The sequence below is a fragment of the Haemorhous mexicanus genome, chromosome 12 (genome assembly GCF_027477595.1).
Source record: "Haemorhous mexicanus isolate bHaeMex1 chromosome 12, bHaeMex1.pri, whole genome shotgun sequence".
Lineage (NCBI taxonomy): Eukaryota > Metazoa > Chordata > Aves > Passeriformes > Fringillidae > Haemorhous > Haemorhous mexicanus.
In genome coordinates, this window is record NC_082352.1 from 15,124,277 (window position 1) to 15,139,264 (window position 14,988).

Consider the following 14,988-nt stretch of genomic DNA (forward strand, 5'->3'; position numbering starts at 1 on the left):
TCTGTTCCACTGGATATCCTGCCAGCAGTGCTTTCCCCCAAACAGTGCAACCACCACTGAGGCCCACGCTGATCTGCCTGGCGGGGTCACAGCAGGAATGTCCTGCTTAACAAACCTTGAGGCATTCCCAAGATTTTCAACATTTTTTTAGCCCAGAAACAAAAAAATAAAACCATCAGATTTTTTTTCTCCCACATTTGTTTGGATTTGGGGATTTCCTGTTTTTCTCCAGGCTCTTGCCTTCCTGGGCAGTTTGTCTGAGGACACCTGAAATGCTGCCCAGTGCCAGCTCAGATCCCCAGTGTGGGGACTGGAGTGATACAGGGAAGCCCACCTAGTTCCCCAGCTTCTCCTGAAACTGGGATGCTCCCTGGCTGACCACATTTCCCCATGGGCTGACAGGGAACCACGGCAGCAAGGCATCCCCCAGAGCAACTCTGCTTTCCCCCAGCTCCTACCAAACACAGTTCCCCATCAGATAATTTTAGTTGGATTCAGATTTCCCCCTGGAGGCATCTCTAAGAGGATTAAGAGGCAAAACAAGGATCAACTCCTTGGGCTGCTGGGTGGGAGGTGTTCACTAACTACCTGGTTTGGCTTGGAGGTAGGAGGTACACCTGAATGTCCCCTGCCTGGAAGTCATGTTTTCACCTCCTGGGGTAAGGAGGAGGAAGGATGTGAGTTTCCAGCCCCTGCTCCTGTGAAGACAGACCAGAGGAAGACTATTTGGCTACACTTAGACTCCAAAGACCATACCCTAAAGCCTGGTGGTTTAGGGACGCAGGAGGAGAATGAAGAAACAGATCTTCCTTCCTAAACATGCAGAGGAAGAAACCCCCCATCTTCTTCCCACCTCTTCATCCTGCCAAATAATCCCTTCCCTCCTCACCCAGTGCTGGCTACTCTCCATGGGCAGCTCCCGCATCCCGCGTGGCTGCCGCCGGACAATGAGATGCTCTGTGCGGGATTTTATGTAACCCAGCCCGGCGATCGCCCCGGACCCCACTAAAATGGAACGGGCTGTGATAAATAAGCTCATTTATCCCAATTATTCTTACGTAACCGGCTGCATTCATGGGCATGAAAACGCTTCCCTGATTTCTTGCCGCTTGGACACAGGCTGGCTGGAGGAGGGAGAGTGGTGGGAAAGTGAGGCATGGAGGGAGGAAAGGGGAAGGCAGAGGGTTTTAGTCCAGCCTGATGGAGCCAAAAGCAAATCAATAGCTCAGCGTTGCAGGCAGGATCCAGTCACTGCCAGCTGCAGCAAAGCAGAACCAAGCCCAGCTCACCAGTAAGATGGCTCCATGCTACTGTTCTCCAGCAAGGGGGGGGATAACTGGATGCCCTAGCCTTGCCAAGCTTTCTCCAGCAGCCGTGCTGGGCACTTGAACCATGAAGTGGGATGGTTTAATGTGCCCCAAGAAGGGATGGGTTCTCCAGGGACAAACACTGGGACAGTTTTAGTCTCAACAGTGAAGTGGTTGGTGCACCAGTACAGCTGGGACTGGCTGCAATGCTCACGGCTAGTGGGGAGCCGGTGTTTTACACCTTCCAGGCAAGAAGACTATAGCAAGAGCTTAAACAAGAAAAACAGTGCCAGGGAGCGCTGAGAGCAATTCAGTAACCTCCAAAGCTCCCCCATGACAAAAAGGATGCCTTTCAGGTTCCCCCTCCACTGGTCCTCCATGGAAAAGGAAGGCTCTTGGTTTCCATAAACAGGAGCTCTGCCATTTGGCTGGTGAACGCTGTGCTCACAGTGAGCAGGAGGCTGAATGCGAGCTGCTTTCTAATTTCAGGCCTGGTTTTGATTAGTGGGGCAGGGTTGGGATTCTCCCCCCTCCTTTCAGGGGCACTGGGGAACTGGAAACTGTCAGGATGTTAGAGAAGTAGCTGTGTAGAGACTGTCCCTCTGCTTCAGAGCCATGTCACCTCATGGGGATGCTGTCCCACTTAGGCACCAGCCTTTCCAGATGTCCCCAGGTTCTCTGGGATCCACCAGCAGAATGAGTTTACCAGTGCATAGCATCCTCCTATGGCAGTGGCAGAGACCTCACATTCCTCTCCATGAAGCTCCTTGGTTGGCATATCCCAAAAGCAATCCCCAAAGGAGGGGACAACTGGCTGGTAACCTGCAGCTGCTGGCCTCCATGACAGCAGCCAGCAGCTGAGCCCAACTGCCAGCACCAGGCGGCTGTTGGTGGGGTGGGAGGGTCCCCAGGAGCCCATTCCCTGGGAGGCTTTGATGGCATGAGGGGAATGCCAGGCTGGCTGGGGAGGAGGCAGGGAAAGGGGCTAAACAGAGGACAGGTGGCTTCAATTGAGATGCTGGTGCAGTGGCTGTGGAAGGGAGGGGAGGGAAAGTGGGAGCCATACCCCTTATATGTACACACCATAAATATATCCTGGATATATACATCCCATAAATATGTGTATATATACATACACACACCCCTTATATATGTATATCTCCCCTTACATAAATGATGTGATGACAAAAGGACCTGGCTAATCCCCCTGAAGAATCATCCCAGCAAGATGTCTCTCCCTGGAGATTTCCCTGCATCACTATGGGTGATGTGCATCCCCTTGCCCATGGGGACCCAGAGAGTCCCCAAGGATCTCCTGGCATGGAAGAAGAGGGCAAGAAGTGTCCCCAGAGAGGCAGGAGCCACAGAACATCATGGTTATGTTACACAGCCAGGCACATGGTGATAATGAAATGTGGTATCCAGGCCATTAAAATTTAACTCCTCAGATTAAAAGGGTTATTCAAGCCTTTCCTATGGAGCCAAGGAATGTGGCTGCAGGCAGATGGGAGGCAGCATCAACCTGCAGTGTGACAATGCCTCAGGGACACCTCGAGCCACTGTGGGGCTCCCAAGGGACCCAGCAGGTCACCTCCAGTCCCTGCTGCAGTCACAGGGCCCTGCCCATCCCCTTGCCTAAAGGGCTCCTTGACAACATGAGGCTGGCCAAGGGAAGAGGAACAGAGGTCACCACAAGCTTTGTGTGCCCATGCCACCCTAGGGTCCCCCTGTGTCTCTGATGTAGAAGCCACCAAATTGCCAGCACAGCAATGTCAATCACAATGAATTCTCATCACACAAATGGTTGGTGGGGTGGGATGAGGAATGGGAACAAGCGGAACAGGGATCATGCAGGGGCAGGGAGCTGCTGCAGGGCAGCGTGCTGGAGCCCAGAGGATGTTGGCAAGATGGGGTGGCTTTAGAGCCACATCTCCAATTAAGGACAAGCCCCGGCGTCTCTCCCAGCCCTCTTGCTTTGACAACTCAATGCCTGGAAACCGGCTAATCTAAACATCATCATTTCAGGGAGCTGTCAGAGTTCCCATCCTGCCCGCTCGTCCCTTTAACCACTTCAGCCCCGTCCCCTGCCCCAAGCCACCAGGCAGGAACAGGGTGGCAGAGGCTCAGGTCAGACCAATGCTTGCTTGAAGAGTGTGAACGTTTGTTTTTCCCTAAAATCTAAAAAATGTAAGATGAGATCCAGTCTCACTGCAGAAGCGTCTCCTCCTCTGGGATCTGTGGGGTGCCTGGGGGGAAACACTGGTCCCATCCCGTTGCCTGGCCATGCTGAGCACCATCCCGCTGTGTTCAATTAAGCAGGTGCTTCTTCATTAAGCACCAGTGATTTGCTTTATTAGCTCTGGGCTAATAGACACGGGGCCCCAGCAGGGAGAGGATCATGTCTTGTCCCACTTCCAGCAACTGGGACAGAGCCTGAGCTATGGAAGGAGATGGCTGAGGCTTGGGAGTGATGCTTAGAGGGGTTCTGCTCCACTTTTCTGCTCATAGGTCTCAAAAAAACTTCCACAGCTGTGAGGAGGGCAGAGCCCCTCCATACTTCCTCCAAACCCTCCTCTTCCTCTGCTCCCTTCCTCTCCCCTCCCAAAGGCTATCCCCCACCCTTCCTCCACACCCCAGGCTCCCCAACACAGATGCTTTGGCTTAACCCACCTAACCAGGAAATCCACAGCCTCTGTGATACCCACTGCCCCTCCCCATCCCCCTGAAATTCTCTTGCCAGCAAAAGCAACATCCCCAGCCTGGCCCAGCAGCTGGGATCCTTTAGGAATTTGCAGAGAAAGCATAGATAAAATTAGGATGTGAAGGGGAGAAGAGAGCAAGTGGGGAACGCAGGAGGATGTCATTGTCCCATCCTTTCCCTCCACATCAGCAAAGAAAATCCCAGTCCTCCATTTTAATCCCCCCCTTTCCTGAGTCCAGGCTCCAGAGCTGCTCCTCTGGGCAAGGGAAACCATAGCAACCCTACCAGCTCCTGCTTTACAAAATTTATAGCATTTTATGTAAGGGATTTTGAAAGGTTTGTGAGTTTTAGGAGCAGGGGAGCTCCTTCTGTCCAGGAGGCAGGTCTGGGAAGTAGAAGGACCCTCATCAGCTTTGGTTTCTTGGAATGGTTATCAAGTTCCCCAGGGAAACTCAGCGAAAGCTGCAGACCAGAGGTGTGCGTATCCTGGGAGGAGATGTGTGGATCTGGGAGGGGATGTGTGGATTCTGGGAGGGGATGTGTGGATCTGGGAGGGAGATGTGTGGATTCTGGGAGGGGATGTGTGGATCTCAGAAAGCCGGAGGAGACAAGCCCTGCGATGCCTTCGCTTGAAAAGGGAAAGGTGCAGAGTGTTTCAGTGCAAACAAGAAAAGCCTCCCACGGAGCGTCTGCTTGGCAGCAGCCGTCAGTGACAACTGCCGGAGGAGCTGCGGTGCCAGCTCAGCGCTGGCCGGGGCTGCCTCAGCGAAAGGCGCTCCCCAGGGATCCCTGGGGATCCCCACAGCAACCAAGACGGATGCCTGAGAGGAACACAGCACAAATGTACGGTAGTGTTGCAGGCCAGCTTCAACTGGTGAAACAGCATCTTGATGCTGCAGAGCCTCAGCCCGTGGCTTCTGTTCCTCCTGATGCTCCCCCTGGACATCAGGCCACTGAGAGGTCACCTGTCCTGGCTGGCAGGATGGCTGCCCTGCTGCACACTAAAGCTGATAGTCCAGCCTGAAGCTGGGCACATCCACCTTGATGTGCCCTCTTGTGATGAACCCAGCCTTATTCCCACCTTGGACATGGCTGGAGAACACTGACCTTCAACAAGATCACCTTGAGTTCTCCAAGCAGATATCCAACACCTTTGGACATTTTTACCTGCAGCTCTGTACCAAACAGGAGAGGCAAACAGGGCTGTAGCAAGGAGAAGGAAGAGTAATATCCTTTGGACTGGACCAGAAGCTAAAAGACAACTAAATTTGGAAACCTGATAGTCCACTCAGCCTAAAGTATGGCCCAACTTTTAGCATAACATGGATGAATGTGACAGCTCCTCCAAGGTGAAGCTCACTAGACAGACAACCAGTACCAGTCTCCAGCTGCTCAAGCTGGTGTGTACCAGGACTTTCCTTGAGGAAACTTTATAGTGACTTATGGATAAAGCTATCCTGCCCATAGAATTCTGAAATGGTTTGGCTTGGAAGGGACCTTAAAAACTATCTCATTTCAACCCCCCTGCCATAGGCAGGGATGCCTTTCACTAGACCAGATTGCTCCAAGCCCCATCCAACCTGGCCTTGAGAACCTGCACTGATGAGTCACTGTCAATCTGCAAAGCTTACAAAATCCTGTAGGAACATCTGAGCATCTACAAAAGGCTCACCTGAAGAACAAGCAAACCTCCCCTTCCAAACCCTCCAGGAAGGCAAAAAATTACCTGCCCAAAGCATTTATTTTCCAGCTTTTAAACTTGTCAGTGGCTCAATGGCAAAATGGATGGCAAATGCAAGTCTTGCCCTGGGCTCTTGGGGCTTCAAGCCCCCGGCAGGAGGCACCAGCAGCAGCATTGGAGCACATGCCTGGCTCCAACCACCACCACAGCTGAGAGGAACAATTCATGTTCAAGTGAGCTCTCCAGAACCTGTTCCCAGAGGGGCACTTACACCGGGCACTGATGTTTTCAGTCAAGCTCTGTTGGGAAGGGGAGGAAGGGTAGGGGCTGGCTTGGGAGTGGGGGAGAGCTGTAGAGCAGCAGCAGCAGATCCTTCCTTCGAGACGTCCGCTTCCCTTTCAGGCTGACAGCTGTGGCCTAATTTTCAAGAAAACTGACAAGCGCCTTATTTCTCCCCCTATAATTTCTCATCACTGCAAATAAAATAGGTTAAAGGAGCGGGTGCAAAGCTGTGGCAACAGGAGCTGGGAGAGACTGATCCTGGTCAGGGCATGCACAGTTTGTACACACATGGGAGCTGTGCTCACCCTTCCCATCACTTTGCTTTAAAGTGAAGAAATGAAAGTGCTTCTGCTTCTAAAAGCATGGCCAAGGAGCGGGCTGCTGTCCTAGAGATGGATGAGCCTTTGGATGGCCATGTAGGGAAGGAAAATTTGAGGGAAAATGGTCCTGCTGGCTATCTCTAGACCTCAGAAAGCAGAGGAATAGACTATGGCAGGAATACACTCTGTGTTTGAGGGTGAAGCTTTCCAGAAGGAAGGAAAAGAGGGACTGGGAAGAGGTGGCAGTGTCCCATGGCTTAGGGACACCGATGGCTTAGCGTACCCTGGGGTGGGAGGTGAAGCTGTCTTTTCTCTTCTGCCAACAACTCAAGCACATCCTGGAGCTCAGGGAAAGAGGTGCCCATATCTCAGTAAGCCCTGCTGCACTTCCTACTCAAGTGTCAGCTGAAAAAATAGCCCATTTATGCCATGGTTTAGATACCCCAGATGCTATTTCAGCTTTAGTGCCAGGCTTGCCTCCATGCCTGCTGCCTCTCAGCATTGCATTGGATCATAATGCCTGCCCTGCCTTCTGAGCCAGGATCCCTGGAAGGATCCCAAGAAGGGATGCAGCCTGAGGAGCCTTGCTCCCTCAAACCCTCCAAGGCCCACAGATGTATAAGAGGAGAGGAGATGGATGCTCCCTACCCTGCCAGGACCCTAAGAGAGCACCCAGTGCTTTGAGGGGACCAGCTCCAGGTGCAGCTGAACACCAGGAGCAGCTCATGCATGAAGGGAAGAAGCACTGAATGGCAGGAACTCCAAAGAAGGTGGCCTTTGCACAGCTCTATGCTTTCAGTGGGGAGTTAAAGATGTCCCATCCAGAGATACCTTACCTGAGGACATCCCATCCTGGGAGCAGAGTGCCCAGCTGGACCCACTGGCTGAGGTGAGCTCTTCTCAGTTTTTAACTGAGTGTACCCTGCACCTGGGGGATAACTGAGTAAGATCCCCAGGAAGACAGGTGGGGGAAAAACACTGTTACTCAGCCTGATTTTCTGTCCTGGCTCTTCCCTCCACAAAGATGAATAAACTGAGTTGTCACAGCTGCAGAGCCAGAAAAGGAAGCACCATCAGAAGACCTGAGCCCAACCAACAGGAGCAGACAGGTTAAGCTGCTTCCCCATGATGAGGGTCATCACCCCATCAGCCAGGCAAAGAAAATTTGGAAGACACTTTGGAAGCTGCTTGTGCTGAATCCCTGCTCTGCAGAACACGACAGTCAGCAAGCAGGGAAGCTGTTGGCTCTTCTCCCCATTTTGCCTTATCCCAGCTCCCTCCTTCCACAGTCTGCTTTTCCACAGCATTCCTGCAGTGATCCTAGGGAAAGTGCTGGGAGAAAGCAGATATCCCTACCTGGGGACCTGCCCTTTGAAGGAACTTGGCTATTTTGTGAGGGTTTTCCTCTCCTACGCACATTTCCCCTTCCTCCCCTCCACCCTCTCATTGACCCAAATTAGTCCCAGCCCACACCAGCACTGCTGCTCACATGTGGTTCCCATTTTTCTACAGGAAAACCCATCAAACCCTTCCAAGCAACTCCAAGTACGACTGCTCCTGGAGCAGCTTCACTGGGTTAGCAAACTCATTTCCAGGACCTGATGCACCCCAGCTCATCTAGCCCCTGCAGCTCTGTGGAGGCATCTCCTGTCCTTCCCTGGGGGTACAGCCCCAGGAGGGAGCTGGCCAGGGCTGACACAGCTCCTGCTCTCCTAGCAGGGATAATCCTTTGACAGGGCAAGCAGGCTCCTCCCTTGTGAAGGTCATGCTGTTGCTGACTGCTGGGGCATTATGACTCCAGAGCCAACCTCTACTCTGGTGGAAACTGGGTTTCCCCCCCTCTGGCTCCTGCTTCGTGGGGCTGGGAGGGTATCAGAGAGTCCAGAATGATGTCCCAGAGCCTCAGTGAATTAAAACCCCAATAAATACATGCTCCTGTGGGCTTGTGGAGCTCACTGTGCAATGTAAAAGAGGCAATTTGAGAGCTGGGGGCTTTTGGAGGTCCAGTGAGGTTGCTGGTTTCCTTCCAAATCCCATAGGAGCCTGAGGAGACCCCAGAGAGCACTGAGAGTCCAAGCCTGGAGCAGAGGGAAAATGCAGGAAAGCAGAGCTTATATGCCACCACATTGCTGTATCATTATTCTGGATCTCCAGGCATGGGGTTTTACATGGCAAATTGGGGAGAGGAGGTTTTGGACAGCAGGGAGAATTAAAAGGAGGCACAGAGGAATGGACTAGAGATGAGCGAGGAGAAGCCCACTGACCTCTGCAGAACTGGGCATGTTCACCACCCTGCTCCATCACCCCGTGCCTGGCCGGGGCCTCGGGTGAGAGGGAGTCCCTCTTTCTGCTTTGCAAATGGACAAAAACCCCCACAAACTAGAAAGCTTTCTCCTGTTCCTCCTCTCAGTGAGGCATGAGGAGGGGGATGGCGAGTGCACAGTTCATTAAAGCCGGAGGGCAGGCGGCCAGCGAGCATCCTGGCAGGCAGAGCAGTGGATTTTCGCAGGCTCGCTGCCTCCCGACACAGAAGCTTCCCTTGTAGCACTCACAGCTGTTTGGATTTTACCCGAGTTCATATCACAGTTTATCAAAGAGGCTCCATTTTTTTTCCCCTTCTTTTTTTTTTGCACTTTGCTGAGTACAAGCCAAATGGTTCCCACAAAAACAAACGCAGGTTTTGTTCTGCATTGCAGTGGCACTGAGGGTGGGAGAGAGGAAGAGGTGACACGTGTCCCCCCTCCAGCCCTGATTCACTTGTAGAGGGATTTTCAGGGCATAGTTTTGGCAATGGGAGCTGGAGGGGGCACAGCGGCATCAGCACATCCGAAGGAAAGAGCAGGAGTGGGTCCTGCATCCCAGCACTGGGTGCCTCCAGATCATCAGGGGGTACTGGGGTGTTTGGTCAAGGAAAATGTGTGTCCAGAGGAGCTCAAGAGCATCCAGGCCTTGGAGAAGAGAAGGGTTTTGGTTAGCCCCAGCTCCTGAGCCTCCTACAGTGAGGGGCTGGGAAGTGAGGACAGCACAGCAGGAGGAAAGAACAAGGTTAGGGATGAGGCGGTGGGCAGGATGGGCCTGGCTCACTGCAGTATAGAGGCATCCTGTGGCTGTGGCACCCCCTTATTACCAAAACAAACACCCACTGGCTCTGTACAGGACCCCCAGCGCATCCCCTGCTATCCTTGCAGCTAAATCCCCATCCCACTCCCTTCTGACAGCCCTACTCACTGGGATGCTGGCAGGCAGCCCTTCCCTTCCCACTCTCCCAGACAGAGAGCACGGCCCTGGGAATGCCAGGCAGGCCAGTCAAAAGTAATTTAACACGCACCTCACTGCAGGCCTGCCAAGAACAACGGATGGATGTCTGTGCTCCATGCTCCTCCAGCCCTCTGCTCCCCTCCTCTCTGATTCTTCATCCTGGTTAGCAGGTTCAAACTCACTTTTTGTCTTTTTCACTACTGTTTTTGGAGAAACTGGTGTTGTACAGTCAGCCTCATCTTCTCAGAGGCAGAAAAGCCCTGTCATGCCCAAAAAGAGGGACTGGCCAACCCAGCCCCAAAGGCATCATGTACAGCTCTTCATGCACCCAGTGTGAACAGCCAGTCTTTGTCCTCAGCTCTGCCCTTGTTATCCAGCTCTCCACTGGCCTCAAACCAACAGGGCTTTGAGATCTCAAGAACAGTCAGAATTTCCAGCCAGGTGAACTTTTCCCGTCTGCTGGAAGAATAAATCTGTGGCCCCATCACGAGACTTGGGATTTTCCAGCTCTGCAGCTAATGCCATAAATTGGCTGAACAACCTTATATGCTCCAGCCTATGTCTGTCATCCAGAGTGGATGCAGAGCCAGCCAGCCCTTCTGGCCAGTCCCCACAGGGTTCAAGCATACCCCCAAAGGCCAAGGACCATCTCCAGTCAAATGGGCAAGTCTCACCAGGTGCATCATGTGCCAGGTGGTTGAAAAGTCGTGCCAGGGCCTCTTCCAAACAGCTTAACCTCAGAAAACACCCTGTGAGAAAGTGCCAGGCAGTGGGGAGGTTTGTTTAACAGCTCTATAAAACAAGCTGAGACAACCCCTGCGTGCAGGCTGTGCCTGGGGAGCAAAGTGCTGACTCAGGCGTCCTCTCTGCCCCAGGGTGCCACTGCTCTGCAATAAATGGCCTTGCTGGGCTTCAAAATTAAGCCCTGTGCTTCAAAGCATCCACACACGACATGCATAGGGATGTCTCCAGCCACTCAAGCACATCCCATACCCCAGAGGGTTCATTTGCTGTGGCAAGGTACATCAGCCATGAATGTCTGAGCTGTTCCACTTCAGAGAGGAGCAAAAAGCCAGCTGCTTTGGTGCTAGGCTTGACTTAGCCAGTTGAACCAGCTCCTGGAGCTCAGACTGACCTTGGGGACAGCACAGGAACTGCACAACCAGCCCTGGGGGCTGGCTGAGGGGAGAAGACAGCTCCTTGCAAGGACAGCCAGCCCTATCCTCACACCGCGCTCCGAGCAGCAACACTGATGTCCATGCAGTAGGGCTTAACCTCTCCCTTAATCCCCTCATCCCACTGCACTGGTACCAACCAACAGGAATTAAATCCAGCCTGTAAATCTCAGTGTGAGCTGAAAAGTTCGGTGCCGCTCTGCTGCCTGCCTCCTGACCAGCCAAGCAGCTTTCCCTCCGCAGGGCTCCTGCCTGGAGGACAGCCGTGCTGCTCCAAGGAGCCATGTGATGCTTTGGAAGCTCCTCCACATTTTTCTGCTGCTCCAAGAGGTCAGCAGCTGAATGGGAATATTTGCTTCTTGCTTAAGGGCTCTGGTGAATCCAGGACAGCCACGTGCCAGCCAGGGCAATTAGTGAGAAGGGTGGAAGGCCTCAGATGTGCTTATCAAGGTGGGAGGTAACTGATGCTCCTGCCTCTGACAACATTTTAGGAGCAACGTTTGAGTGCAAGCATGCCTGGCTTGAGAGGAGAAGGCAGCACTTGGAATTCTTAGTTTTGAAGGCAGATTAATTATACTGGCTTCCAGCCTAAAAAAGGTCACAAGTGACAGTAAGAGAGAAGGGACCCCCAAAGGAACCCTCTCAGCTGCAATGCACAAAACTGATGCCAAATAAAAAAAATATTTGAAAGAGATCATGGGAGCAGGTTTTCCTCCAGGGGAGAGGGGTGGGACAGCATGAGACTCTCTGGGACTCGTACCACTGGAATCCCCTCAGCAAATCCTTTGCCCAGACATTCATGAGGCATCTAGACAGCTTTGATGAGCCTTCTCCTGGATGTTGCTCTTCCCTTCTCACAGATCATAGATGACAGGGAGTTGAAAGGGACCCACAAGGATCATCAAGCCCAACTTCTCCTGCTGGGGCTCAGTTGGGCACGTGAGTTCCACCACAGCCATAGGCTTTCTCTCTGTGAGGTCTGCTTGGGTTGAGGGGATCCTAATCCTAAAGCCCTTGGCACAGATGAGGCATCACACCATGGTTTGATGGGCATTGGATCCCACTCAGGAAGGCAACAGACCCATCCATCTCTTGATGCACAAACAGTGCTGGCAGAGGGACCACATGCCAGTGTTGGGTTATCCCCAGCCTTGTGGTCACAGGCAAAGGAGAAAAAATTACCAGGATACTTTCATATGAATGATAGAAGTTTTTGGAGCTGTTTCCCTGTTATTTTGAAGGAAGTTTGTGTTTCCACTTAGCTCCACCCTTTCTTCTCTGGCAAAGCATCTTGAGATACCTATCTTGGGACTGGGGTTACTGGTGGTGAGACCACCCATCACAGCCCCTATCTCTGCCTGAGCCAGGCTTCAAGGGTGAATTCTGCCAGTGAGGGCTGCAGGTACTTCTCTCACCCATCTCCCAGCACCAGGCAGGCTCTGGAGCAGTTCTACATGTCTTGGGGACCACAGAGCAAGAGATGGTCCCACCTCCTGCAGAGATCACTGGTCAAACCCCACTCCCATCCTCAAGCATGCAATGTACTATAACCTTTATCTCTGGGACTGTGAGGACAAATCAGGAGAGTGACTAAAGTCCTTTCAGAGTCAGAAACCAAGCATGAACAAACTTGAGTTGGATTAGAAATAAACTGCCTTTAATTGCAGATCCCCTACGTGACCTCATGGACCTTTGAATTTGCCCACCAGCAACGTGACAGGGAAAACTGCTGTGCTCTGCTTGAATAAAACCCCTGTCTTCCATTTCCCTTTCCTGTGAACACTAATCCTTCAGCTGGAAATCATTGCCTAAATGTAACAGGTCTATTTTCCTTCCCCATTTCAGTGTTCCCAGGCCAGCCTGGGAAAGAGGCAGCAGTGGTCCTGGACCACACTTCAGCAGATGCTGTCCCAGTCTCTCAAGCATCCCCCTTGCACTCTTCAGCTCAGGACGAAACATCACCAGCATCTCTTAAGTCAAACATGAGGCTGGCTTCTCACCCTGCTGTGCAAAACAGCTGAGCTGGCTTGTGGACAGGGGAGGGATGTAACGTGGGAACGCGCATACGGCTTCAATTTGAAAAGTGGCTAAAAATAGCTCCATGAGGCTCCCACATTCACTGAGTCTCTCCAGCAAGAGATCAATCTTTGCCAGAGAGCCCTGTAAAAGTTTTTCTCCTCTATTTTCATCATGCTCTGTCTGGAAGCAGCAGAGATGATAGTTTACACCAGTCTTTTACCCACCATCAGTAGGTTTCAGAGTTAATCACCAGTACCTGAGGGCATGGCTCACCCTCCCAGAACCACCACTTTGGCTCCAGTCCTGCATCTGCCCCATATGAGCAACGACGTGACTTGACAAAGCACAGAGCCATCTATTTTTCAATACTTTTTTTTTTTTTTTTCTTTACCAGATTTTTTGGGCCATGAATCACTGTAAAAAGCCTCGGCTTGCTGAGCTGCTGTGAGCCAGTCCCACTGCACCTCTGGCTGGCTCCTGGGAAAACTAGGCCTGCCAGCCAAGGCTCCTCCTGCCAGGGCTGGAGGGAAAAAGCTGGAGGTGGCCAGGGTACAGGAGAGCTTTTAAATGGGACCATGCCCAGGCTCACTGTCACTCTGGTGACCCTGCTTCCCTAACACAGCATGAGGCCACTTCCTTGCCAAGGTGGCTTATCCTAGGGGCTGTGCTGACTGGTAAGAGGAGAGTGGACTCTGTGAGTGGGATATTGTCTCTGGGATGAATCCGGACTTAGGCCAAAAACTGCTGCCCAAGCAGATACAACTCCACACCCAGCTCAGTTTAGCAAATTTTGGGAACTCTGCATGCTGTATTTTCCCACTGCAGTGATGGGACCTCTTCATTAGTACCTGGCACACCCTTGTGCCTTTGGAGAGGTGGCTCTCTTCTCCCACAGAAGCATGGCTTTTATCTCATGCTCTCCCCCAGTTCATTTTGATGCCACATACCTGAAAGCAAGGGAGGAAAACCCAGGGTCCTGCCAGCTGATTCCACCAACCTCCTCAGTGATTCCTCCACCTCGCCTTGACCATTAACCCTGTTATTTCCCAGTGAGCTGAGGAATGGATATCCCTTGACCCAGATTTTATTGCAAAAAAGATGACTGCCTGCCAGCTGCCACGACACTTGGCATTCCAGCCTTCACAACATTTGGCTCTCCAACCTCTGCCACAGCTCCTTAAAAAGCTGAAGCAAAATCTCCCAACTCTGTGCATTGAAACACATGGCTTTGGATGGGTGAGCATCTCGCCAAGCTGGCTGGAGGGATTCACTCAGCTTGGCACTCCGAGTGCAAGCCTGTCTTCCTGCCCCGGCTGGTCTAGTTGCTTCCTAACGAAACAGGCTCTGACAGCATTGTTTAATAAGGAGCCACTTTGCCTCCGGGGATGGGAGAGAGAAATATGGTGCCTTGACATGTGAAAGGCAAATCCCATTTGCTCCAAAACCGTTTGCTGGAAAGCGAGGGAAGCTTCAGGAAATGGTTTTGGCTCTGAATGAATGTAGTACTTGGGCTGCTTGACCCTGCCATCCCTGTCCCACCCATCCCAGGGGTGCTCAGCGGTTTCAGTGAGGCTGGTGGGGTGCTCTGACCTGATGATGAAGGCTCCTCTGGTTTCCAGGAGTTTCCGTTCACTGCTGAAGCGCTTGAGCAGGTTGATCATGAACTTGTAGAAGTAGGAGTTCATGGTGGGGGTGGAGGGTGAGCACTCCAGGCCTTTTGTACCTGGGGAGGCAAGGGGAGAGCAAATTAGAGCTGCCAGGGCCCTGCTGCCTTGATGAGAGAGCAGACACACTTGGTCACAGCACTGAGATGACAAGGGCAGGGGCATAGAAAGATTTTCAAGCCTCATATAACCACATCTGCTTGGTTCAAGAGCCAGCCCTGTCTTAGCTCTCTCCAGCCCAAGGGAAAGCATCTTATGGTGGTCACAGCCCTGGAAGCAGCACCTGGGGTTAAAATGGGATTTTTGGGAGTTCATCTCAGAGCTATTCAGCTTCAGTAGCTGCTAGAAGGAGGAGTGCCTGAGGCTCTAAATTGAGCCAATCCCATCTCCTCAGATATGGCATGTACACTCATCCCAAAACCACCAGATTGCTGGTGAGTTGAAGAGCCTGTAATCCAACCCTATAAGCCACAGATGCCCCGAGCTCAGTATGCATGTAGTGGCAGACACACACATTCAGTCCTGGGCCATGGCACAGACACTGGTTTACACGTGGTGATGTGATTTTCCCTGAGCAGGAG

The 14,988-nt window shown here is 52.3% G+C and overlaps 1 protein-coding gene across 2 annotated transcripts in view; it reads right to left on the minus strand.

The window, feature by feature from the left end:
• VAC14 (VAC14 component of PIKFYVE complex) overlaps positions 1-14,988 on the minus strand; it is a 59,223-nt gene that overhangs the window by 6,555 nt on the left and 37,680 nt on the right. For both annotated transcript variants that reach the window (XM_059857229.1, XM_059857230.1), the window contains one exon: positions 14,334-14,466. In XM_059857229.1, coding sequence (XP_059713212.1) covers positions 14,334-14,466 — 133 coding nt within the window. The remainder of the gene's footprint in view (positions 1-14,333; positions 14,467-14,988) is intronic.